Source organism: Diprion similis, chromosome 13, assembly GCF_021155765.1.
Source record: "Diprion similis isolate iyDipSimi1 chromosome 13, iyDipSimi1.1, whole genome shotgun sequence".
In the NCBI taxonomy this organism is placed as follows: Eukaryota; Metazoa; Arthropoda; class Insecta; order Hymenoptera; family Diprionidae; genus Diprion; species Diprion similis.
The window spans coordinates 5411967-5438195 of NC_060117.1; the positions used below are offsets into that span (position 1 = coordinate 5411967).

Genomic DNA, 26229 nt, shown 5'->3' on the forward strand with positions numbered 1-26229 from the left:
ATTTCGAAACATGACAATTCCGTTAGAAATTTCAATATATGAAGTCTGGAAAAAAGATTTCCAAACAATTATTCCGAGAGTAGATAAAAATAGATTTTTTTTTTTTTTTTTCAATACAATTGCAATTTTATAATGTAATATTTATTGATTATTTTTCAGACAATTTGTTGTATGAATTTTATAACGAAGAAGAAAATAAAGCATCACTATTCGATCATTTTGATCAAAATTAAAAATCTTAGAATTGAAACAAAAACAAAAAAAAAAAAAAAATGTGAAGTAAAAATTTTTGAGTCTGAAATAATACTCTGACTCTTACATTTTGTGCTGCGTGAATTAAATCGGAAAAACTTTCTTTCCCAGATTGACAGAAAATTGTTGACATTTATCCATGAGCGAAATTTGCAAATTTCATTAAACTCACCGTTTAAAGTAATTCACAGATTTAACAGAAAACTTTAAATATGCAAAATATTCGGGATTGCAAAAACGGTTAATTATCCATTTTCAATTACTAATTACTTGAAGAAAATTGTAATTATCATTAAAAAGATTAATAATTACATAGTAAAAATTGTAACTTTACTCAAAGTAATTAATAATTACGAGGAAAAATTGTAGATATAATTTCGAAACAATTAATAATTAAAAACGTAATTATTATGTAATTATTCATTATTTTGAGGATAATTACAATTTTTACTATATAATTATTAATCATTACGAGTGTAATTACAATTTTTTTTTTTTTGTATATCTGGAAACGAATAAAAAAGTGGAATCAAAAATACCAAAATAATCGCTAACTTAATTCGCGATAAAATATCTAGAAACGGATGTTTCAAATTGAATAATTTTTCAAAATCTTCATTTTCATTATCATTTCATTTAAAAAATCGATTAAATTTCCTCCCGAATTTCTTTCCCCATATTTCGAATTGCCCTGATCGCGGCTGCCTTTTCGGTTAATTCAACAAATTTGCAATTTCACACACGCTGCAGAGAGAAGATTGTTGCTCGCGCCTCCAAGTGGCGATTCTCGGCGAGCGTTTGTACGAAGTACGACGCGGGCTCTCATTCAGCGTCGACCCGTCGAGCGAGTTGTACGGTAGTGCAGTGCAATTATTCGTCCGGGTTGAACGACTCGTATTGGTGCGGTATTTTGAAAATTTGCAAAAAACGACAACAAAAAAAATAAAATAAAAATAAGAAAAACTGAATTCGGTGAAACGACATGTCGGTCTGATCCTCGTTTAAAATCCAAAAAGTGGAACTTGCAGTGAAATTGGTGAATTTTCATCGTTTTTTTTTTTTGTGTGTGAAAAGGTGAGTCGGAATCCAAATTTTATCAAATTTTATGCTCAGCTTTTCGATTATTATAATATTAAATTGAAATTTAAAAAAAAAAAAAAAAAACGTGCTAATTTCGAAAATGAAGAATCTTTCTTTTTCGTTATTTATTTAAAAACTAGCTGATACAAGGTGTCGATTTATTTGTAGGGAAAGAATATGATATCGACGAGCGTAATTTTGCTCTTGGTGAGGAAATTTTTTTTATTTTTTTTATAACGTTTTCTTCGGAATATCCACGCTGTTCAAAAACTTGATTAGTTTTTCGAGATTCTTTTATCTTTTATACCGTGGAGAGAAGAAAACGCTGCCCTTTCAAATCGGCCACCTCTGTCACCACGTGTTGCTATTGATTTTCGCGCGCGCCACGCCGAGAGAGAGAGAGAGAAATCTCTCGTAGCAGCTACGCCTAGGGGATGAAAGTGGGGGTTGTCTGAGCGGTCGTAGAATGCCCGTGTTCTTGTAATACGATGCTTAAATTTTGATGCCTGAACATATATTTACTCGCTCATATCCTTATTCAATTTTCCAACAATCTGAAACAATGTATGGACAGGTGTATAGTATATATATATGTATATATTTTTTTTTTATACTATTTTATTTGCACAAGATTCAAGCAATCCCGCTATTTTAATGAAAAATTATTTTTCATCATCTAGTAATCGATTTTCTGACTTTACTTAAAAATAAATATATACCTTGTCTTGTCATATATATATGTCGCATTTATTCCTGTTCAAAGGATTAAATATTCGTGTTTTTTTTTTTCTTTCTCTTAGAGATTTTAAATCGAATTCCGAATAGGCTCTCGTTTTCAAATAATTTTTCTCACATTTTTCGACGAAATGTATGTATATTTTTTTTTTTTTCACTTACTCCAATTCAAATAAACTTTATTTTACTTCCTTAATAATCATTAAATTTTACCCAGAGATTAGGAAAAAAAAAGAAAAATTCAAAAATTCTTCTCACATTGACAGACTGCGTTTTTTTTTTTTTTCTTATTCTTATTTTCGGCAATTCGATTAGTAATATCGTTGTTTCCTGCAATTTGAAACCGTCTCATCAAGAACTTAGATAATTATTTTCAAAAACGGAGGGGAATAGCTAAAAAGGAATTTAATATGCTTGCTTGCACTTTCCGGAAGTCCCGAAATCAATTTATCGGTTACCTTTATCCTGATATATATATATAAGACTTTTTCATCAAACGATTTCGCAATTTGTCAAGATTTCGTTAAATCTGTTATCGTCCAAATTTTTTTTTTTCAAACGAATTAAATCCTCACTTTTTTTTTATCATCGATGCTACCAAAACTGGCTTTTTTAATTTCTTGTCCTAAAATGTACATGAAAATTGTCACACTTTTGGAGAAAATGAAAACTATTTGAATTGAAGGAAAAGTGACGTTAAAAATAAGAAAATCTATACGATTTCGTCTTTTCTAATGGAAATAAAAATTCAAATTCGTGCCAATATGTAAATTGTCAATTGTTTTTCTAAATCAATAACATCAAGATATTGGCGATAAGTAAACTGTGCTTACAGATCGATTACCGTTTCTGTAAGTAAGCAAGTACAGTCTGTCTGTTGACTTTTTTCTTACGGATTACAGGCAGGAAATAATACTGTGATAACATTTCCGGTCGTGTTTGATAAGTTAGCATAACGTAGCAGCCTGCGTGTTGTCTCAAGATCAATATAAGGGATGATGCAATATTCAAATATCTTGCTGTATAGTTACAGCTAGCAGCGTGTCGTTGTTTTTTTTTATTATTTTTTTTTTTTTTTCATCACGGTTCGTTTCCCACTATTTTATATGGGGTATTCCACGCGAACTCGACCATCGTTGAACCCGGATCATCCCAAAATCATTTTATTTTTTTTCTTTCAAACATTCTACTCTGTAAAAAACGTGACCTGAATTTTATTTAAATTCTTTTTACCATGCCGTTTAAAAATTTTTTCAATTCGAATTAGGTGATAAAAAAATAGAAAAAAATTTGGCCCACGTTTTCCTTAACGGGGAGTGTTTTGTGTCATTCACTGGATTTTTGAGAATTTGCTCACATTTTTAAAAATGGGCATTCGCAATCGACTTCGAATGTTTATAAAAAATAAACGGTTCGATAAAAAAATTTGAAAAACATTCTGGTTTCGTTTTTTACCGAGTAGAATGTGAGAAAAAATTATGAAATGATTTTGAGATGGTCGGGGTTTAACACTGGTCAAATGGAAGTGGAATACTCCATATACAGTCAACGTAACGCCACGTGCCATTCATAAAATATGTCAGTTTGTATTACGACTCGTGTTAAAAATTTACAAAAGTTCGTAGAAACGTGTTCTAGTTTGACTGAAAATTTTTTTTTTCATCGATCTCACACCGTAATAGTCTAGCTTTTCGTTGGTTTTCAAATTTGGCACATTTTGGTTAACGTCTACAGCACATTTATTTTAAAATTTTTCATCAAATCAGAAAGACTAAATCAATTTTTGTCAGGGATTAATAATTACAGGCTCACTGAGAAAAATTTATTCTGTTATTATAAGATACGAATTTTTTTTTTTGTAAAATCGGTACCTTTGTGACATTTGATTGGCTAAAAAATAGGGATTTTCTACAATATTTTTGTGTTTTTTTTGGGGTGGGGGGAGGGGGGGGGGGGGGCGGAATATTCCGTAAAATTTTTTTCGAAAAATTGTTTTCTTATAAAATTATAAATATGCATATTTTCTCATAAAAACTTGCGAATTTTGATGAAAATTTTCATTTTTTATAGTAAGGAATCTAAAATACAATACCATTTTTGAATAAAATCAACAATTCCTCAAAATTTACAATTCTTCGTAAAAGATTGTTATAATTACCAATAACGTACGAAATGGATTTTTTTTTTCCGTTGAAACTTGTGGAATTTTGTAAAAAACTACCAGTTTCTACAAAAAAATTATGAAAATCTACAATTTCCTATGAAAAATAATAACAATTTCAGACTCAGTTAACATAAACTTTTTTTATCGTAGTATTCTAAGAATTTCATTGAAAATCACGACTTTTTACAAACTCCATGAATTTTCATAAAAGAGTACGAATTTCTCGGAAAAATTGCGAGGATCGAAAATTTCAGAATTCGATTTAGATCGATTAGATTACGAATATGTACGAAAATTTTTGAAATACTACTGTCGAACCAACGCTAGATGTCGCATCTTTCTCACAAGGAAAACTTATTGCAGACAAGTTCAATACCGAGCAGAATTTGGATCCACATTTGAAGTTCGATCTTCTCATCTTCTAGGTATTATCCAAACGGATTTAGAGAATATCTCGTATTTGTTTAAACTCACGTCGTTTCAATAGATGATTCCTATGCAAAAACCAACATTTATTACATTTTCAACATTTTATATAAGGAAATAGATCGCGTAGACGCGAGTTACTCTATACATATGTATTAAAAAATACGATAATCTACAAAAGAAAATACAGTAATCTACAAAAAATTTTAAGCCCAGACTAGAAAAGTGTCCGAATTTCTCGACTCAATCATAAGATCAAATTCTTAGTTAGACCTAAAGATTATTTTACAATCATTTTAAAATTTATACTACAATCTGCATATTCTGAAATTATTCAGCCTCAAACTTGAGACGTGAAATGATCGATGACTGTAAAAGCTTCCCTCCAACCAATGGGTGAAGCGAATGTCTATAAGCAAAATCTGCGTCAGCTGAAGCCATAAAATCGCTGCGTGCCAAGTAGGTACATTCACCTCATGGAATTAGGCAGGTTCGATTTTCCTTTCTTATCGGAAATCCGAGAGTCGAATGGCCGAGCTGCTGCGAAAGGCGGTGGATTGCTGTCTGAAAGAAATTCTTCGCTCAATTATTCGTCAAATCGTCAATTAGATGCAACACTGCGAGCCTATTGAACGGCTAACTAACAAACAGCTCAACCCGGCTCACCAACTACAATCTATCTAGTTCGCGTGGCTACCGTGGTTCTCCTCTCAAGCCCCACAACCAGGAACCTGACCGAGAATAAGAAATTTGAGATCCTTCAAGAGGGAGGAAATCCTAGCCCATCATCATCATGCGGGATTGCTGTAATTCGTTCTTGAATTCCTTTTTCCCTTTCGCACCGCAAACAAATCAATATCTTGAGCTTTCGTTGTCAAATAGAACTTTGTGCTTGAATCCTTATTCCTATAATGCATATCGCATAACCTTCAAATCATCGATCATTCCATCGATAAAATTTACCGTAGAACGAAACGAAATTTCACCTCAAGTTGAATTATGAGTTGACGTAACTTTGTCACACCCGTTAGAGAAAAAAAAAAAAAATAAACAAAAAAAAATGAAAATTGACATCCTGAGTCCAATTTTCAATCATTTTTATTCCCCTTTATTGACGCTAACAAACATTCGTACAATTTATATTCAGCTCTCTGCTGTATAACCAGTATTTTTTCGATTTAATTTTTTGACGATTTTTGACATTATTTTAAATTTGGAGCGATCTCTTAAAAATTTTTTTTTGAGCTGTTTTTTGGAGTGGGCTCTTAAAACAGGAAAAACTAATATTTTATCACACGAGACTGAAAAAAAAAAAAAAACAGTCGGATTTTTTGCGCGATCCTAAGGTACAGTAATGTGGATAAATATGCCCCAACCCTTCAGCTAACTTGTTTTCGGTCCGAAACAAAATGCGAGTTCGATTCTACACGTATTATGTGACAATGCAACCCATTTTCTTATAATTCGTGTAGAATCGAACTCGCATTTTGTTTAGGACCGAAAACAAGTTAGCCGTAAGGTTTGATGGATTTAGCCCATTAGAGTCCAGGAAAAAACTGGGTCAGATAGCATCAAACTAATTATTCCATTCATAGTAAAATAGAAAAATAAAATACACGTATTTTTTCTTACGGCATTTACAATTTTTTATAAAGAATTATTTAAACGAATTAGGTTGAGAGTCGTTATTTCGAAAAACTGACTGCGGCAATCGAATCTACGTTTTTTATTCAGAGTTCAATTTGTTAGTGTAATAGTTTATACGATGGACGAAGAATTATAAATTTGTTCAAAACGATTCAATCATTCTTTGGTGCTATTGACATGTTCTTCTGTGTGTCATAAAATTTTAGTTCTTATCAACACGTTAATATTCCAAATTTTTTATTCCTTCCATATTTTGTTTTGTCTTTTTTTGATAAACAATCACTCTGTTTCTGTCGTTTATGAGATAACTTTTCAATGTAATAAACATTACCATGTACATCCACACGACTTCTCAATTTTAACTGTCGTATCGGTTCACCGCTACTCAGGTTATCAAACCCGTATAATAATATTATTATTATTATTCTTCGTTCATGGTAGTAAAATTTTTCTGTTATCTTTAAACGACAATTAAAAATCTGAAATTAGCGTGACAAAATGAACGTTTTTTTCCGTCATTTAATCAAAATTTGTAACCTTTTAGCATGTAGTTTGTCTCATGTTGTTATTGCAACAAAGTTTTATTCATACATACGTCGTACGTGTTTACTCGGATTACCTGCACGGGATCGGTAAGATATAATTTGCAATTCCCAGAAGCTATGCAATATAGCATGGAAAACCCGTTCTACAAAATTATGCAGCAATTTATGAATGACTTTGAAGTTTATATCATCTTATCGCGACGTTGCAACGAGTTTTTTTCCAGCATCCGGAGGTTGAGGAGATTTTGGAAACAAAAATGCGATCGAATCGCACCTTTAAATTGCACTCTATGAAAATCAAGACATGTGTGTAGAATCGGATCAGTTTTAGAGGCAATTGTTGTCTAATCCAATTAGACTCATACATGAACATTGTCGCAAACGTAAGTTAAATCGCGTTGAAGAATCAATTGCCGAGCAATAATGATTGCGTACAAGACTCTGGGTCGATGACGTTTACGCCTTAGTAATTGAATCAAGTGTCTACAATATCACAGCTTAAACGACGGGGATTTTAATCATCCCGGATCATATAGCTCGACCTCTTAGTAATGTTAACGCATTTTCGAGTCTAAGTTGCGCACAACAAGCGCATAAATAATTATCCGAAAACGATTTCTTCTCGGTATTCTCAGCTTGTTGCCTGAATCCAGATCATTTAAACAACTCCCATCACCAGCCAGATCCAATAGGTCCAGAGGAGAACGGAGCTCAGCATCTGCACACAGCATACATGCACTCGTGCAGTATCACAATTATTGTTACTCAACGTTTGTTATCTCAGTACCACACTGTGATAAAAGTGTAATGACCAGTTTACGCGGAGTTACTGCCGGTTGAAATTATCATCTCTGTAATATCGCGTTCGTAATGTTACAGAACAAATTAGCAACGACTGTGTGATTGTTCAAGGGGCGTCTAATCAATGCTTCAGAGTGCTAATTGCAAGACTGCAACGTCAGGCGAAGTTGATGATTGGGGTTGTCTTAGCACCGCAACAGATGTTCTTTGCTTCGGACATTTGGGGACATTAAGGTGCTTGTAAAGACCCGTTCTACACCTCGAAAACGCGGGGATGCAGAACTCCTATACCGCTTAAGCGATCGGAGTGAAACTTGGGCAGTTAATGCCTTATTTTGGCAAAAAGTGGAGCATCTTTTTACTTTTTCAAAATTTTTAGAAAAAATTTACAGATTGGTTACCACCCACAGAAATTGGCCAAACTTTTACAGTTGCACTGAATGGATCGAACTATCCGGTATGATGCCACGCGGCGGTGATGAAACACACATTTTGAGCCCAGTTCCATGAGATTTGATGATGAAATGACGAGATGGCAGCTGATCTGGTTGTCGATTACGAAGTACACCGAAATCTCATTTTGGCAACATTTTTACCGACATTATGCGCTTGCCGGTAATCTATGCGTGTAATGTCGGTAAAAAATTACCGGCCTGCATGAAAGGTCGGTAACAAATGTCGCCAAAATGAGATTTTGGTGTACTTCGTAATCGAAAACCAAATTAGCTGCCATTTCGTCATTTCACCATCAAATCTCATGGGACGGGGCTCAAAATGTGTGTTTCATCACCGCCGAGTGACATCATACCGGATAGTTCGATTCAATCAGTGCAACTGTGAAAATTTGGCCAATTTCTATGGATGGTAACCAATATGTAAATTTTGTTTCAAAATTTTTAAAAAGTAAAAAGACGCTCCACTTTTTGCCAAAATAAGGCGTTAATTGCCCAAGTTTCACTCTGATAACTCAAGCGGTATAGGAGTTTTACTTCCCCGCGTTTTCAAGGTGTACAACGCTTCTTTATAAGTACCTTAAAGACCCATTGAAGAGCGTTTGATTCGCTTTCTTGCAAATTTTGTAAATAACTCCTGATTATCGTAGTTTAAACGGATGCTTCAAAAGACTGTGATGGTAACTTTACTGAAGTGGAACTGTGCTTGCGATTTTCTTGAGTAGCAGATCTTTCTTTGCAACGTATGGGAGAAAAGAATGGAGAACCAGACAAATTTCAGGTCATTAATCAGAGATCGGTACAGTACCGAAGTAAGTCAGTACCTAATGAATCAGGTAATCCAAATAACAAAACTCGAGGGCTTATTGCAGGGTTTTTTGTGTCCAAATCAAGCTCCTTCTTGTAATCTCACCGCGAGTCACTTTGGCGTCCAATTTATTCTTTCCAGGAATCGAGAGACGGCACGCATACCTTGAAGTTAATCAAAGCTTCTTTTGGAGCTGGGGACCATCAGACGTCAACTCTGGTTCTGAGTAGACTGAGAGGATAAAAATGTTGAAAAATCATAGCATAGTTTCATCCTTAGAATTCTTCTTACCGTAGGAATATTCCTGTGTTTAAAGAGACGGAAAGCTTCTGAAAATCATGAGAATTATAGTAACAAACATGGAGGCTTAAATCACAACCATGCCCGTAAAAAAATTCTACAAAATTCGCGATTTATATCCAGCTGATTAAGTCAAGCATTGGAAAACGTAACATCTTCGAGACTCAGGATGATCACCTAGAATGGATCATGTTTCAAAAACGAAATTCCACCACTAAGGTACTAGCGGGTAAAAGTCGTAAATTCCAAGGATAGGTGAGCTTCTTTTTAGCTCGTTGAAAGCTGGCATCGAAAACCAGACAAAAAGGGCTTAAAGGGCAAAGAATCGAGCGCTGGGTAGGTCGGACAAGGAGAAGCTGTTATACTGGCGCTATTCCCGAGATTGCTTTCATTTTATCAACTTCGAGATAAATTGATGTTACTTGTTTTATCTCACGTATAAACGCTCCATCCTTTTTCTTCCGAGAAACCAGAACCTTCGGTAGGTAGGGGATCCATTATTCAGCACCCTGATACTGCAAAGCGAATCCAGGACGCTGGGCAGCACTTACGCAGTCAAATAACGGACAGCGAAGCGTCTGTATTCCAAAAACCAGAGTCGCTGGTTTACTTGTTCTGAAAATGATCTTCGATCATTGTTTCCAAAAAAGGATAAGATGATGGCTCCCGATTCGTTTTAATTCCTGTCCTATATTTATGTCACAAATCAATGACAGAACTGACTATTAACTTGTTTTGAACAGTGGTTGAAAGCAGTTTTGTAACCCACCTTAAACTGGTGCAAGCAAAACTCGAAAACTGTCGTTAATACTCTTTTGGTGATTGAGAAACTTGGTAGATCTGCGTATTCAAGGATCTAGAGATTTCAAGTCAAACAAGTATGTAAATGTCACAGATGTGTTAACGTGTCTTCAGTAACTTTGGATCCATCGACACGGTTTTCAGTTTTATTGAATACCCACCGCCCACTAATGACACTGACTTTAGCGGCTCTTGTTGGGCGATCAATCGCAGAAGCAAGCGGATTATCACGCCATTCTACGAGCTGGGTGATAATTGGATACAGAATCGTTGCTACAGGCTGAAACGCTTGAGTAACTTCTCATAGCGTGAATAGTGTACACAATGCGAGAGCGATGACTCTGATGGTAATTGATTATCTTCTATTCAACTGCTATGCCAGGACGTTCTATCTCTCTACGCGTCAACTTTTGATAGCCACACAAGAAGAAGTTCTTTAACAGGTCCTAAGCGATCACCGACTTACATTAACGAGACTGTAAACTTGGATTACCTGTTTTTTATTTTGAATTTTCTTCCAGGCATGTCGAGACCGGGAAGCATCAAGGATGGGGAAAAGGGACCCTACGACCCAGTTCCCACTTCCGCCGACGGAGGTGGCGATGAGATAAAGCTCGAGGCGAAGATGTCTCTCCTGAACGGAGTCACCGTGATCGTTGGATCGATCATTGGATCTGGCATCTTCGTCAGTCCAGCTGGAGTCCTCAAGTATACTGGAAGCGTGAACGCAAGTTTACTGGTTTGGACTGCTTCCGGTCTTTTCTCCATGGTAGGTGTCTCTTTGGTTAATCTGGATTCTATATATTGTGCGAGCAACAAATCTGCTTTCCACGAAATAGTTCCACGAAAATCGCTATGATCATCAGGCTGGTTAGGAAACGAGGCTTTTGTATTGTTCAAATGATCGCAATGTACGAAGCAATATTGTCGAATTATCGGATAATAATATCTTGTTGACTTAACCAGATACGAACACCGTGAAAGCTTGTGATTTTACACGGGGATAAGATCACATAGTTTTGAAATTCAATCAGATCAAACGATACAACTGCAGACTGGTTAAACATCCGATTACAAATCTTGTTCACTTATCAATTGCTCGATAGCCACTTTTAGCTATCTACCTGAGGCGTTAATCATTCGTGAAATCTGGTGTACACATTTCCAGAAATCTTTGAAATCTCTTAAAATCCTCTAAAATCTTCTGTAATATTTGAAATCTCTTGAAATTTTCTGCAATCTTTGAAATCTTTTATAATCTCTGATATTTTCCTTTAAAAAAATCTATTGAAATCTCATAAAATCTCTTGCAATCTTTTGAAATCTTTCGAAATCTTTTGAAATCCCTGAAATTTTTCAAAATCTTTTGAAATCCCTTGAAATCTTCTAAAATCTTCTGTAATATTTGAAATCTCTTGAAATCTTCTGCAATTTTTGAAATATTTTACAATCTCTGAAATTTTCATTTGAAAAAATCCTTTGAAATTTCATAAAATCTCTTGCAATTTGTTGAAATCTTTTGAAATCCCTGAAATCTTTCAAAATCTTTTGAAATCTCTGAAAATCTTCTGTAATATTTGAAATTTCTTGATATCTTCTACAATCCCTGAAATTTTCCTTTGAAAAAATCCTTTGAAATCTCATAAAATCTCTTGCAATCTTTTGAAATCTTTCGAAATTTTTCGACCTTCGAAAAAATCCATTGAAATCTCATAAATTCTCTTGCAATCTTTTGAAATTATTCGAAATCTTTTGAAATCCCTGAAATCTTTTGAAATCCAAATCGATGAGTGATCAACCCGTACATATAACTTTGGTTTGACTACACGAGTATGCACCATGGCTTGTGAATATGGAGAATTGATAAAGCGTCCCAAATTTTCAGGTTGGTGCATACTGCTACGCTGAGCTGGGATGCATGATAAAAAAATCGGGTGCCGATTACGCCTACATTATGGAGACCTTTGGTCCGTTCTTGGCCTTCGTTAGACTCTGGATCGAGTGCATGATCGTCAGGCCTTGCAGCCAAGCGATAGTGGCCCTGACCTTCAGCACTTACGTCCTGAAGCCCATATTTCCGGACTGTGATGCACCGGCTGATTCAGCTCGCCTGCTTGCAGTATGCTGCATCTGTAAGTATCATGACCAGCATCGAACCTTGGTGTTAATTTCATACACACCAGATCTCAGGTTTCGTTCTTGCAATCTTGTTTGATTCTTTGAGACTCACAGCCTCCGACAGGGGTTCACTGTTTGCTCTTACTAGTGGACACTACCTTGCTGAGTTACGTTCTTGCTTGGCTACGTTCCCTTTAGTATTGATCTGGTCTTTGAATATAACTCCTTGCGTATCTCTGCTTCGACCATTTATCGACATTTCGTATCGTCTCAGGTCACTACGTCACACTTTAAATCTTACCTCGCTGCGTCGTTATCGTGACGTAGTATGTACTCTCATATCACATTCACTTTAGATAAATACAAGTTCCATACGTTCATTGAACTCGGATTACTTGCACGAGTTTAGATCTTATGCCTAAGATGACCCTTTCAATTTTCGAACACTGATATCAAATTTCGAAAGTGATCAGTATTATTTTTATAACATTTATTGAAGTTAAGAAATTGATAGACGTAGGATTTTAAATTCGTATATCAGCGCATGGCTTCGATGCGAATAGTGGTAAGTGCTTTCTGCGGTAAAGAGATTAAGAAATTTATCAGTTTCGAAGCGGTTCTTACCCTTAAGCACTCTTCAAAGAAGCTCTCAGCCTATTGACTGACTTCTAAGCTGACGCAAGAACTGACTACAAATACCGGTTGTATGGTCGAAATCGAGTATTTTACAACGACAAATATCAGGTTCAAAAAATTAACGCTGCACCGTGTTTTCATTTTTTTGTTTCACCCTACTTATGGTCCAGTACTAGGTACCAGCAATCACTCGTTCTTTATCGCCTATATTGAAAAGATTTCCTCAGAAATTCACTCTTCGATATTTTCGAAAACAGTATTCACTAACCTGTGTGCAAAAACATTTGAATTTTGAAAATAATCGACGTCAGACGTGATTCAGAATGCTATCCTGCATGGTTTTCACAGCAACGTCAAACAATGAAACGAGAAAACTGTGCCAAGAAAAAACTTGCCGAATAACAAATATTATCTATACGTATATTCAGCGCGATGAAAGCTTACCGCAGAGCAACGACGAGACAAAAGATCGACGTTAGCTATTCTCTGGAGAAATTAGACCGGTAATCATTTTCTTTCGTAGGTAAATCCATAGTCGTCAGGTTGTTAGCAACCTGGTGGTCGATACAGCCGTACACTCTGGGTTAGCTCGCCGGTGGTTTTCCGCTTTGGCATCGAGCCCACATGTCGTGAAAGAGGCTTTCAGTAATCGAACCCTGCCTGTTCAGGTTCAGTTAGACCTACGTAAGCACTGCTGGAAGCAGGCTATCGAATAGTGGGTGTTTGCCATTGAATGTACCCTAAAATGGTAAATTGGGAAGAACAATGAGGTTCAAAAATACACTTAATGTAGTCGTCAGCGTAGCTCGATCGGTATGAAAGTCCGAAGAAATCGAATTTGGTTAAGTCATGAACGTTACTGTTTGCGAAACGATCTTGCACCTTCATTCGACTCTTTATTGATCGCTTCTTGTCGTGTGACGTGATATTCTGTACTAAGAGATTGCACATGATTTTAAGAATCGACTGAAATGCGAATCCTGGTCGAGTCAATTAGCTGCCAAAAATGATTCGAGAACAAGTTGACGGAGTATTGCTTTATGGAAAGCCGTAAAGGAAGACAAACTTCATTAAACTACAGGATTGACTTCGGAAGTGCCAGTGCAAGGATTTCGAAGACTTATAGAATTGAGCAGCGGATATCCTATTCCGTTTCGGAAATCAGGAACAGAGTGACGATAAGAATATGTTGCCGTTTCCGATGTGGAAGACAAAGTTCGTCGTGATTCATGGTGTTGGCAAACGTTGAACGTCTGTAAACCGGTTACCGTTTTAGGACAATTGAGATCTATTTCGCTATTCAGGTCGATTGAGTTTTCGACACGATCAATTGATTTCCGATCCGTACCAGTGTCTTCGTGCAGAACATGGTTGATTCGTAAACGAGAAAACACGTGGACAGTGTCATTGACTTGAACCAAATATTTGTAATATGAACTGATTGAGGACATTGACAGGTCAAAATGAATTTAATGACTATCGAGACACGATAATTGAATCGGAAGAGAAGATTCCTCGCTTTTGGATTCTGTTTTTAGTTCAAAAGTGTGTCAAGTTTCTTCTAATAGTTACCAGCGATGACTTTCAACTGTGTTTGGGAGAAAATAAAGAACAAGACTATTACAAGGAAGACTTGATCAAATACTTATTTTCCAGTTGAAACAGTTAGGCAATCACATCCGTCGTGAACTTGTGCATTATTACTCCGTAGTCACGTGATTCTGACTTGGTATGATTGCATAACTAATTTTTCAAGGTCTTTGAACTTTCTCATTCACACGCGAATTAAACCACTCCATTAACCCTTTCATACATGCATTTTTCCTTACATGTGATTCTCTTTATATTTTCCATTCACGGGCTTTTGGGGTCGCTGATTACGAATATGAACTCGAAATTCGATAATTCAAAATGGCGGATCCAATATGGCGGACGTAAATTCAAAAAATTATTTGATTTTGATGAAACTTTATGTTACACGGTTTTTGGGGTCGCTGATTACGAATCTGAACTCGAAATTCGATATTTCAAAATGGCGGACGTAAATTCAAAAAGTTATTTGATGCTGATAAAACTTTATGCTCCTTGGTTTTTGGGGTCGCTGATTACGAATCTGAACTCGAAATTCGATATTTCAAAATGGCGGATCCAATATGGCGGACGTAAATTCAAAAAGTTATTTGATTTTGACAAAACTTTATATTACACGGTTTTTGGGGTCACTGATTACGAATCTGAACTCGAACTTCAAAAATTCAAAACAGCTGATCCAACATGACGGACATAAATTCAAAAAGTTATTTGATTCTGATAACACTTCATGTTGCATGGTTTTCAAGGTAGTTTTACTGTAAAAACAGCTGCAAAAAAAAAAAAAAAAAAAAAAAAAAAACGAAGTCGGAACGCTAAGGGTCCCACCGTGCCTTTAAAGGGCTAACCAATAAATGAATGAGAGAACGCGTGGCAGTTTTGTTGAAAAAGTTCACATCGTTCCCATTTGCTGATCAGAGTATTGACACTGTGGAATCAATGACGTCCAGCAGGCTGTCCATTTACGAGCAATCATATTTGGCCTTGATAGCCTTGGCATAAGGCTTCACACCAGCCTGACGCTTCGGTTCTTCGGCGAAAAAGATCGCCACGATCGTCTGACGCAACAACAATGAGAATCTCGCGAGACGGTGTTTCGCGTCTTCGTTGTTCCCCCAGACTCCCTAGCTCTGTGGCCTTTCTTCTTTGCTGCACGCTCAATGCTCGGCGACTCCCTGCAGAGGAGACGCTCGTCTTCTCAGATTATTAAATTACTTTAGATTACACTCGTCCCCAGATTGCCGTCAATAATGATCGCATGATAGTTGACTGTCCGGCGAATTCCATCATCATCCGAGACACGAGGCCAGCCCTCCATCAGTAACTCGAAATTTCTGCAACCAACCAGACACAAGGAATTGGCAAATTGGGATTAACGAAATATTTTCCGGACAGCGAGAGAATCTTCTAGTTCTGGTTGAAATACTTTACGATAAGATGAACATCGGAAGCAAATCAACCGCAATAAAGACGAGAGGAAAATTCAAACAATTGTTTGAAAAAAATATCGTTCGACATATTTTTAGGGAATCTTTTTTTTTTTTTTTCTGTCATGTGAAATGAATTGGTGTGATTTTTCTGAATACACATGAATTTTTTAAAGAATTTTCACATTATTTTCAAATTTACATTTACGAAAATTTTGAATTTTTCAAAATGGAGACGAAAAAATTGTGAATCTTCGATACGTTTTCGTAAAAAAACATTGTACAATACAATTAAGAAGTTTCCAGGACATTGAACGAACAGTTTCGTAAATGCAGTCTTGACAAATTTTCGAAAACTGAAATTTCAAAATAATGAGAATATTCTCTAAAAGTTTATGTGTTTTTAGAAAAATCAACGAAATCATCTCACATGACAATAAAAAAAAACCATTCCCTACAAATTTTTTAAACAATGTTTTATTTAAATTATTGATAACTTTTGGGCATTATTAATGATTCAAATTTCATTTTAACAAAATGACGAAATTTGATAAAGAAGAAGAACAAAAATGTGACTAATGTGAACCAATTTTTTTTCTCTAAGAAATCGTATTGCGTATAAACGTATTCTTTATATGTATAATAAGATTGCGAATGCGTGACGTGCAGCGACCCTGAAACTATTTCGAAATGCTCAATTGTTGCTTCACATGAGAACGTAATATAAAATATAACGTAAAAAGTTTGTCCGCAATATTGTTCACTCGTGGAATCGTGATCAAGAAGTACGTTTGATATTCACAGAACAGCGAATATCGATTTTCCAATCTTCAGTTCAGGCAATATTCCTGCAGAATCCGTGCAGGTAAAGGCTAATGCAGCCAATTCCACGATCGATCAATCAATCGTTAATCAGACTTCTGCAGAATTTCCAATTTTCGTCTATAATCATCGAACATCTTCGCGTATCTCATACAGAATAGGGTTCGTTTTGTATTGTTTGAAAAACTTGCCTTCTTCCATCACCCAAGTTTATAGCAATAGTTTGGTTCATTTCTTGACTTTTTTTTGGGGAATTTTATTACTCAACAACGGATTGGCATATCGTAAAGAGCGATGCATATTTTTGTAGGACATTGAACGATCGACAAAAAACGTCTCGTGCAATTTTTTCGTAAATCTACTGGTTCAAAAGTTATTTAAAGTTAAAAATTAGTTATAAATACATATTAGTTTTTTTTTTTTTTTTTTTTTTTTATCGTGGTACAATTGAATCGTGTGTCATTTTGTGGCGTATAAGTGATGGTTGGGAAACACCAGGGTTTTTGCGGTTTGATAATCTGTAAAGAAAATACTGCAAAACGTCTCGCTGTGAATCAGAACTTTCTTACTATAATCTGGGAATTTCTACGCTTTGCGGAGACGAAACCGCAAAGTTGAACAAATCTCCTTCAGCTCACAAATGTGTATAGAAAGGATCGTTGTTACGATTTTTTGCCAAACTATTACGTATCGGCAGAACTGGTCTCAAGATAATAATCCTCTTATAAACGATGCTAGAGATTTTTGAAAAATTATTATTGTTTGAAACTAATTTTACAATTCACTAAGAAAAACAATCTCGGGATTTCCGATAATCATATCGCACAGCTTGCCACAGATTTCCTTCCTTAATTTTCTGCTAAAGGCATTTGAGAATCTGGCAAATAAAAATAACAATATTACACTCAGAAAAAAATTTGATCCTTTTGACTAAAATTTAGTCCTGGAAACGAGACTTCAGGATTAATATTACATCCGTCCAAACATTATTAACGCTTAACTGAAAAGTTTTGTTGATTTTAAAGTCCACAGAAAACAAAATGTTTTACAATAGTCCAAGAAATCAGCAAAGGTTTGATACCACAATTTCTAAATTTGTTTTACACAGTAAAATCTTTTTCTAAGGATTTTAAAATGATTCAGTGAACTGTATAAAACGCTTTAATTAAATCTACCAGATACTGCTTAATTACTTTAATCAAAATTCAAATTTCTCATCCAACAAGTATACTATATCATGTAAAATTTTTCCAAGTAATCACGTGACTAATTTTGATCTTTCAATAGAGAAATATAATCTCTTCTCCAAAAAATTTCCACACATTGATTTTGTCAAAAGAACAAGAAGTTTTCTCTGTGGTCCTTGCTTCGAAGAGGCGAATACTGGGATCAAAATTCATAAAGACTGTTCCAGGTCTGTTTTACTGAGAGATTGCAAAGAGTAGAGTCAATTACCGTACACATAAACCGTGTTGTCCATAGGCTTCGCAAAGTTTCGGCGAACTTGTGCGGGGCAATCTATAATATACGGGATTGTGTTACACCGTCTAGAAAAAAGCAGCGCATGGAAAAAATTATCGCAGAAGCCAGGTATGTGTGCACATACCAGGCAACTATACTCAACCAGATCCAGAGACGCGTATCAGGTTTTGTGGTGAGCCATATCCCGTATACTGAAAGAGTTTTTTATTCCCTCTGACCAGAGATTATAACGTCGCACGTGGTTTCGAAAAACGTGTAGGTAACAAATTTTTTTTTCCCTAGTATAATGTTTTTTTTATTTATTTTCTCTCTTCATTTGACGTTTAACCAACAGCACGTTTTCAGCATTTTACGAATGACAGGACAATGCATTGATCCAAGCCGAATAAGAAGTAAGAATATGTCTTGAAATTATATTGAATAAAATTTTTTTACTTCAGATTTTGTAGGATGTTATGTATCCTTGTCCCTCTAACCTAACGACGATCATGATCATGATGAAAGTGTACATCATGACCGGATTACGCTTGTCATGGATCATACAACAGCTGTGGATTTAAATTTGTTAATCGATATGGTGAATGGAGATACGAAGGAACCGGTGGTATGCAAACCGGTTTACAAACAGTGCAATAGATTAGAGATTAAACTGCGCTGTCCAAAGATCTTGACACTACCTGTTGGGCGTTGGATCGCTGCAGATCAGGAATCAATGAGATCACGCGTGAGAATCAATTTAAGTCGCGCGACAAGCCTCCGGAGAAAAACCGGAATAACAGCTGAAATGTTGTTTTAGTTGGTATTAAAATCTCAATGTCTACTTGCAAACTCGAGTCAACTTGTTCGCCTACTTGATCGTCGAACGAAACTAACGTAAATGTGATTTTTGCTTTCCAACTTGTTCTGTCTTTTGAAAGAAGTAAGTGTGCAAACAGGCTCTGGTGTATCTTCATGATATTCGGATTCCGCGAATTGGGAATTAAACTTTTCAGAAATCGCGTGTACGACGTGAAGTTGGCGAAGCAGATTAGCTACAGAGTCCAAAGTCGATTTTGTTATGACGTTTCAACCTTCTTAAGACCCGTGGGAAACTCCATCTTGTGCTCCAAATTCCTCACGTATTGCAGAAGAGTCTCAACGTCGACTCCTACGTCAATTTGCGTAAGTCGGAGTTTAGACGAATGGTTTAATTCCGGGTAAAGCGGAGGTTGAAACTGAACTAGGATATTGAAATTGCTTTTCTTCTATAGAGAGAGAGAGAGAGAGAGAGAGAGAGATGAAGGTAATATTCCACAATGTGATAATCAACATGAAAAATTTTCATCAGATGAAGAAACGACCGTCCAATCGTTGGAGAATGAAGTCAATGAATAGCTATTTATGTGGCATGCCCGTAATCCGCCTGTTTTTTTTTGCAAGGAAAAGATTTCAGGACGAGCTGAAGGCGAGCCTGAAATTATCCGAGCCAAAAAACGGTTTACGGGCATGCCACATACAATATTTTTTACGGTAAGGGCACTGAAGAGCAAAACGAAGAGTGAGGTTATGTCGCGATTTGTTCAACGAAACTACTTTATTCGGCAGTTTGGGATGCGCACTTCGAACTGCGCATCAAAACTGCAGAATAAAGACTTTATTCCGCAACTTTGTTCGCTGCCGTATAAAGCGTCACTTTACGGAACGAAAACTGCCACAAAAAGTGGACTTTTCAATGCCCATGCCGTAAAAATAAATGATGAAGTCTGTAAATGGGAATCCATTATTACTACGGACGAAATGGACAAAGAAAATCTCTCCGCAAAAAAAAAAAAAAAAAAAAACTGAACAAACCATTAATTAGCGGTCCAGATCAGAAGGAGGCGGAAAAATATCAAAGAAACAAAAGAATCGAGATCCTATTGACTCGTTGGAAGACACTTCGAAAACCGTACAGCACTTTTTGCGTAGTGATCAAGAGTTTGGAAAGTGGGCTTGTCGATTAGAACTTGTGTCCAAAGTCTTTTCTCGTGATTACGATCATGGTATAGGTTAAACTCTTCATAACCTCAACTGGAATGAACTTCGGATGAACCGAAGAGTCGGAATGTTCATCTTCGTCTGGAATTATCAGTGTTTCTGGTATCTTGTTGATGTCATTTACTTGAATAATTGTGTAACCGGTTCCTAAGTGCATGACGGAAGAGCATATTCAGTTTGAGATCGCCTTTCGATTCTCCTCATTGGATGTAAGCATCTACACTTAACGCCAAGAGTGTTTTTCTCGTCATTTTGCGCAAACCACAACGTTAGACTGCTGTATCTACGGCATGAAATATTCAGGTCGAATCGGTTAAAAAGCGAAAGGTAGAGGTATAACATTGTACCGGGTACATAATTGGAGGTTAAGGAAGAAAAAATTTCCGATCGTTTTTACGACTTAGGGTTATAGTTATCGATATCAGACGTGAGTGAACGTCGAGTTGTAAAATTCAGTAGACTTTCACCCTTTCCACTCCATTCTTGAAACGGACAATTGAAAGGTGCCGCAATTAGTGCTTTGCTCCGGATTACAGCCGACACGAATGTCATTCGTTTATAGCTGGACACGGATACGAGGTTGTGAAAGATTCGATCGGTTGCCTTGAATGGAAGCGTGTTTCTCTCTATCACATGGTCAGCTAGAGTGGATTTGAAATATACTCTTACAAAGGGTGAAATCTCCCGCTTCGCCTCCCCCTTTTGATCTACTAGTCACTATAGATAAAAGCTTTCATGCGTCACAAAACGGATATGGTTTCTACGGTGAACAGTATTTATTGTAAAAACAGTCTTGTTTCAGACTTTAAACTGACGATACGCGTTTCCCAATAATAGCTGTGTGTTATGTGGCATGCCCGTAAACCGCCTGTTTTTTTGACAAGGATAAAGATTTCAGGACGAGCTGAAGGCGAGCCGGAAGCGAGTACTGAAATTATCCGGGCCAAAAAACGGTTTACGAGCATGTCACATACAATATTTTTTACGGTATGGGCATTGAAAAGTAAAACGAAGAGTGAGATTATGTCGCGATCTGTTCGACGAAGCTACTTTATTCAGCAGTTTGGGATGCGCACTTCGAACTGCGCATCAAAACTGCGGAATAAAGACTTTATTCCGCAACTTTATTCGCTGCCGTATAAAGCGTCACTTTACGGAACGAAAACTGCCACAAAAAGTGGACTTTTCAATGCCCATGCCGTAAAAAAGCATTTTTCCCATCCCTTAATTTCGCTGCCTTTTAATTCGCTTCATCATCTATTCCGTAAGGCCTAGGTCGTTACGATATATAGATACGTAGGTACGAGACCTCCAATGCAGTGCATCGATTAGGTATGCTCTCAACGAGAGGTTGGCCGCTCTTGAGGGTGTGCACTTTGCGACAAGTGAGTCCTTTCAAACCTGCACTCGAAGTCATTCAAAGTCATTCCGAGTCACTCCATCTCGAAATGAAATCCAACCCTCGAGGCATCGGAGAGTGTTGAATTATTCGACAAAATCAGATACCGCAATTCAGCAATGAACAACGTGTTCAAGTTCATCGACCGTTAATGAGGCTCGTTATCGACCCAAACGGGTGAAAAATTTAACTGCACGGTTCGTTTCTTACATGATAAAAAATGGTTTTACGATTTCACTGGTTCTGTTCCATCCAAATTTATGATTGTCAAAGTAACTGTTTAAAGAATGGTGTAAAACGTTTTCTCGATGTCAATAGTCAAAAAGCGAAATCATTTATGAATTGACGTTTTGGCCCTAATGGGGGAGACTCTTTAGAACTAAAACTAATATTATATTTTTGCAATGAGTAAATGAAAAAATTTCACTATTTTTTTGGCTTAGAAATATTACAGAGACCACGTGGAACCAAAAAACTTAGCACTTGGTACCAAAAAAGTATTATACTAAATGAAAAGGTGGGACGCTGGGCGTTGAAAAAGAGAAGAAAAAAATTATTTATCTTGTTTTTGAGTCACTATTTCACTATACAATCGTGCTTCAGGTATTGACGTTTTGCTCCAGGTGTCCTGGCCTTCATAAACTGCTGGGACGTGCAATGGGCAACGAGAGTTCAGGATATCTTCACGTACGCGAAACTCTTGGCCTTGTTCATCATCATTGTCACTGGATTCTGGCAGCTGTGCAACGGTAATTATTAAAAATTTTCAGATATTTAATAGATCAGATTCCTCTGAGCGATATGCATGCCTGTAAAAGTGTTTCGATACCCGAGTATGACCAGCGTACACGTGTAATCATTCTAGGCGGTGATTGGCGATATTATAGCGTTTATAATTAATTGATAAATAATCTAATATTAATCATCGAAGTCAAGTGTTACGTATGACAGACCGAAAATGAGGTTGAGGACATTGGCAATGTATCCACCTTAATTTAGAAAGTGCAATATCGTATGATCGACGTTTGTATGTTATTGGAGGAGGATCGATTCTACAGAAATCAGTTCTACAGGGCAAGTGTTTCACAGAATATGTAATATCGTACACTCGTTTCTATAGAATATTTTTCTACAGAATAGAAGTCGAGATTCACATTACAAATAATCGGAAATGCATGAATTATTCTACAGTAGAAAAATTTTCTGTAGAACAATTTTTCTGTGATTAAATCATCGAGGATCATTTCTGATGCAAATCTAGAATTCTTTCCCATAGAAAAATATTCTGTACCAAAATATTTCTGCAGAAACTAGTCTGTAGAAAATATTTTGTAAAACAATTCATGCAGAATTAATTCTGATGTTAATTTCGAATTCATTTCTATAAAAAAAAATATTCTGTAACAAAATATTTCGGCAGAAACGAGTCTGTAAAAAATATTTTGTAGAACAATTCTGCTGTAAAATAATTCATGCCGAATTAATTCTGCTGTTAATCCCCGAATTCATTTCTGCAGAAAAAATATTACTGCAGAAATGAGTCTGTAAAAAATATTCCGTGAAACATTTGCTTCGTAGAACTAATTTCTGTAGAACCTCACGACAATCTTATTATTATAAGCATTTCCTGAGTTTGTACGGACAGTTTAAAACTTGCAGCAAAACCTAGACCCCCAAAATAGGTACTATATTCGTGACCCGAGGTCGGCTGGAAGTCAATTAATCACAACCGGTCAATTGACTCTGCTTCTGCTATTCTTTTGGCTAATTAAGGAGGACTTTGCTTCCGCAGTTCGTTGGCTAGCGTTAAATTCTACGGATTGGTGGCTTTGTGCTGTCTTGCCGGTATCGAATAATTTATAACGCAAAGCTTGCTCGCCTAGCTCTGCAAACAAGTGTTTTTTTGACAATTTGAATCACACTCCGGTTATTCAATAATATCTCAAGTGATTTTAAAACATTCTGTAAATTGATCGAACGATCACGATACACAAATTTTCTAGATACAGATTATAATTATAGATCGACGTAAGCTGCTACTGCTGCGTTTTGGAATTGAAAAAAAAAAAATCATCGGTTACCATTTTTATTATTCGAGCAGAATTTTCGTTGTAATTATTTCTCTCTTTGCAACCTACCAGCGGGTCAAGGATATCTCGAATAAACGTTGCAATGCGTATAGCGTAGACCGGAACACAGTGAATAGTTCAGGATTAGCCTGCGACAGACTGGGACACAATTACTCAACCGTCTGAACTCTCAATGAGATGAAACTTGTCTGAGAATAGCCGTTAAAGATCTAGCTGTTGAAAAACGTGCTGATAGAAAAGGTGAAAATAAAACAAAACAAAAACAATTGCAAATTTTTTAAATTTAAACAGGAGAGTGCAAAGGATGAATTTTCCATAATCTGGAGAGAATTCTTTTTGAAAAAAAAAAAAAAATGAATTTTGAATACAATAAATTAATACAGATGTCAAATAGGTTGGTAAAAAAACAAAAAACAAAAACGTTACTCGATACAGGAGATTAATTTTTTTTTTTTCTCTCTTTTATGTATATCCGTTTTTACGTTTGCGCGTGATCCATTAACAAGTTTTTTTTTATGAAGACGATTAGACAAATTCATTAGACAGATCTGATCTTAATTTTGTTTGAAAAAATTTAGGTCGTACTCAAAATTACCGTATAATTATTAAATTAATGACCAAATTTTGTATCTGCTGAAATGAAACTAAAATTACATAATAATTGTTATCGACAGTTTGGATCCAAAACGATCGGCGTATAAACTAAAATAAGAATATTTTTTTTACCGTCTTTAAAACTATCCTTCGAACAGACTCGCCCTCCATATCCAACAAGAAGGTATTATTATTATTATTATTATTATTACTATTATTATTATTATTATTGTTATAACCTTTTGACGTGATTCGTTATTCGGACTTGTGTTAGTGAATCAGATTTACATCCCGTTTTGGTAATACGTTGAATTCCATGTTACGTTTTTATTACTCAACTGTAAGAGTTAATAAACGAAACCACCTTTGCCAATCGATGGTTTGTTTTTGCTGAGTTCATCGTTCGTTTTGAAAATCATTGCCGGTGGTCAGATTAAAATGGGACACCACTCATTGTCAGCGTTCATTGTGTCTATACTCAACATCAAACAAAGACCGACTGGTCATACGGTGCAAAACATTCAATGTGTGGGCTGAATTGCTATGCTGACGAGTGAAAAAACAAGAAGAAAAAAAATTAAAAAACTAGAAAAAAAAACAACCCGATGAACATCGATCGTCTGATAAAATTGTAATTATTTCTTTTTTGGCTCTTCTATAACTGTAATTTTTTTTTTTTTTTTTTCCCCCTATTATTTCACATCTGGCCGGGCTTGCGTCACGTAATCAGAATCGCCTTTCACCACGAATTACATACGTAGGAAATTCCGTAACGTCGTTGCAGTTTCTTGCCGTGCGATTTTTTTTTTTCGATTAATCGATTAATCGTTGGTTTTGAATTAATCATTTTTTCGATTAATCGATTTTTTGGTTAGTTTTACTTTTGAATTAATCGATCGATCGAACTTGCCTCATAACAATTCTGCAATCGAAGTCGTCGATTGATCGATTGATCTGAAAAACGATTAATCGAAAAACTCGAATAATCGAATAATCGGTGAAAAAATCTTTTCATCATTTTTAAAATTCTTCTTTTATATAATATTTGAATCGAATTGGCGAGGTAACGTCCGCGACTTTCGACCGTGGCTTATAGGAAGCCACAGCGTGTCAAAGGACCTCCTACGCTCATAAGCACAGCTATGAGTGCCGGCAGGACAGACGAGGCATACGAGGTCTCTTCTTCAGTCAGCGCCTCTTGCCGGACGAACCAATTTGCCCAATCAAAAAGGTGGTTAAATATGTATATACACTTATAATACGTGATGTTCGTGAATGAAAAGAATCGTGAAATTGGCCCAATCAGTAACGTACGTAAATGGATGGTTCCGTATAGGCGAAGCTCCTCGTCGTCTCCGTGGTCTTAGACAACTTGGATCTCAGATCGATCTTTTTCGCCGAATTGATCTCCGTATAGAAATCATCGAACATTTTTGAAAAAAAGTTATAGGTACACTCCTATGTTATAAAAGAAAAAAAAAAAAAAAATGATTATTTTTTTTTCGTTAGTCACCGTGAAAATACTGGGTGGAAACCTTTTTTTTTATTCTTGTTGTTGTTTTTTTTTTTTTTTTTTTTTTTAACGATCAATATTTCGACTCTATGCTTAAAAATTCAGCGTTAAAAATATCGAATAGATTACGTTACGAAGATGAAGGAAAAGGCAATCGTACAAATTTGGTGTTGAACTGATTCATTCAACTATTAATAATACGTTAACCAGTCATGAGATAATAATATTCACAGTAAGAAGAACGGAGCCTTCGACCATGAAAGAACGTTAATTTTTTTGATCCGCAAGACATTTTTAATGTTTTTGTAGAAACTAAAATTAGTCTTTGAAACGTTGTGGCTGTTTGCTCGTTAAATTTATTTATTAGTTGGTATTTGACATTTATAGCAATAATAAAATGAATGAAAAATTCAACGTTAAGGAAACACTGATAATGATAGGAAAAAATTTTGATGGAAGGTGATTAAAACATCGAATGAAATATAACGATATTTAGAATAAATCCGTGCGAGATATGCTGGATATTCAAAT

At 35.9% G+C, this 26229-nt stretch overlaps 1 protein-coding gene across 2 annotated transcripts in view; it reads left to right on the top strand.

Moving 5' to 3' along the window:
* The first annotated feature begins 10532 nt into the window (after positions 1 to 10532).
* LOC124413788 (Y+L amino acid transporter 2) overlaps positions 10533 to 26229 on the top strand; it is a 73926-nt gene continuing 58229 nt past the window's right edge. For both annotated transcript variants that reach the window (XM_046894561.1, XM_046894560.1), the window contains exons 1-3: positions 10533 to 10780; positions 11897 to 12143; positions 22125 to 22250. In XM_046894561.1, the coding sequence (XP_046750517.1) occupies positions 10535 to 10780; positions 11897 to 12143; positions 22125 to 22250 (619 nt within the window). In that variant the 5' untranslated portion in view covers positions 10533 to 10534. The remainder of the gene's footprint in view (positions 10781 to 11896; positions 12144 to 22124; positions 22251 to 26229) is intronic.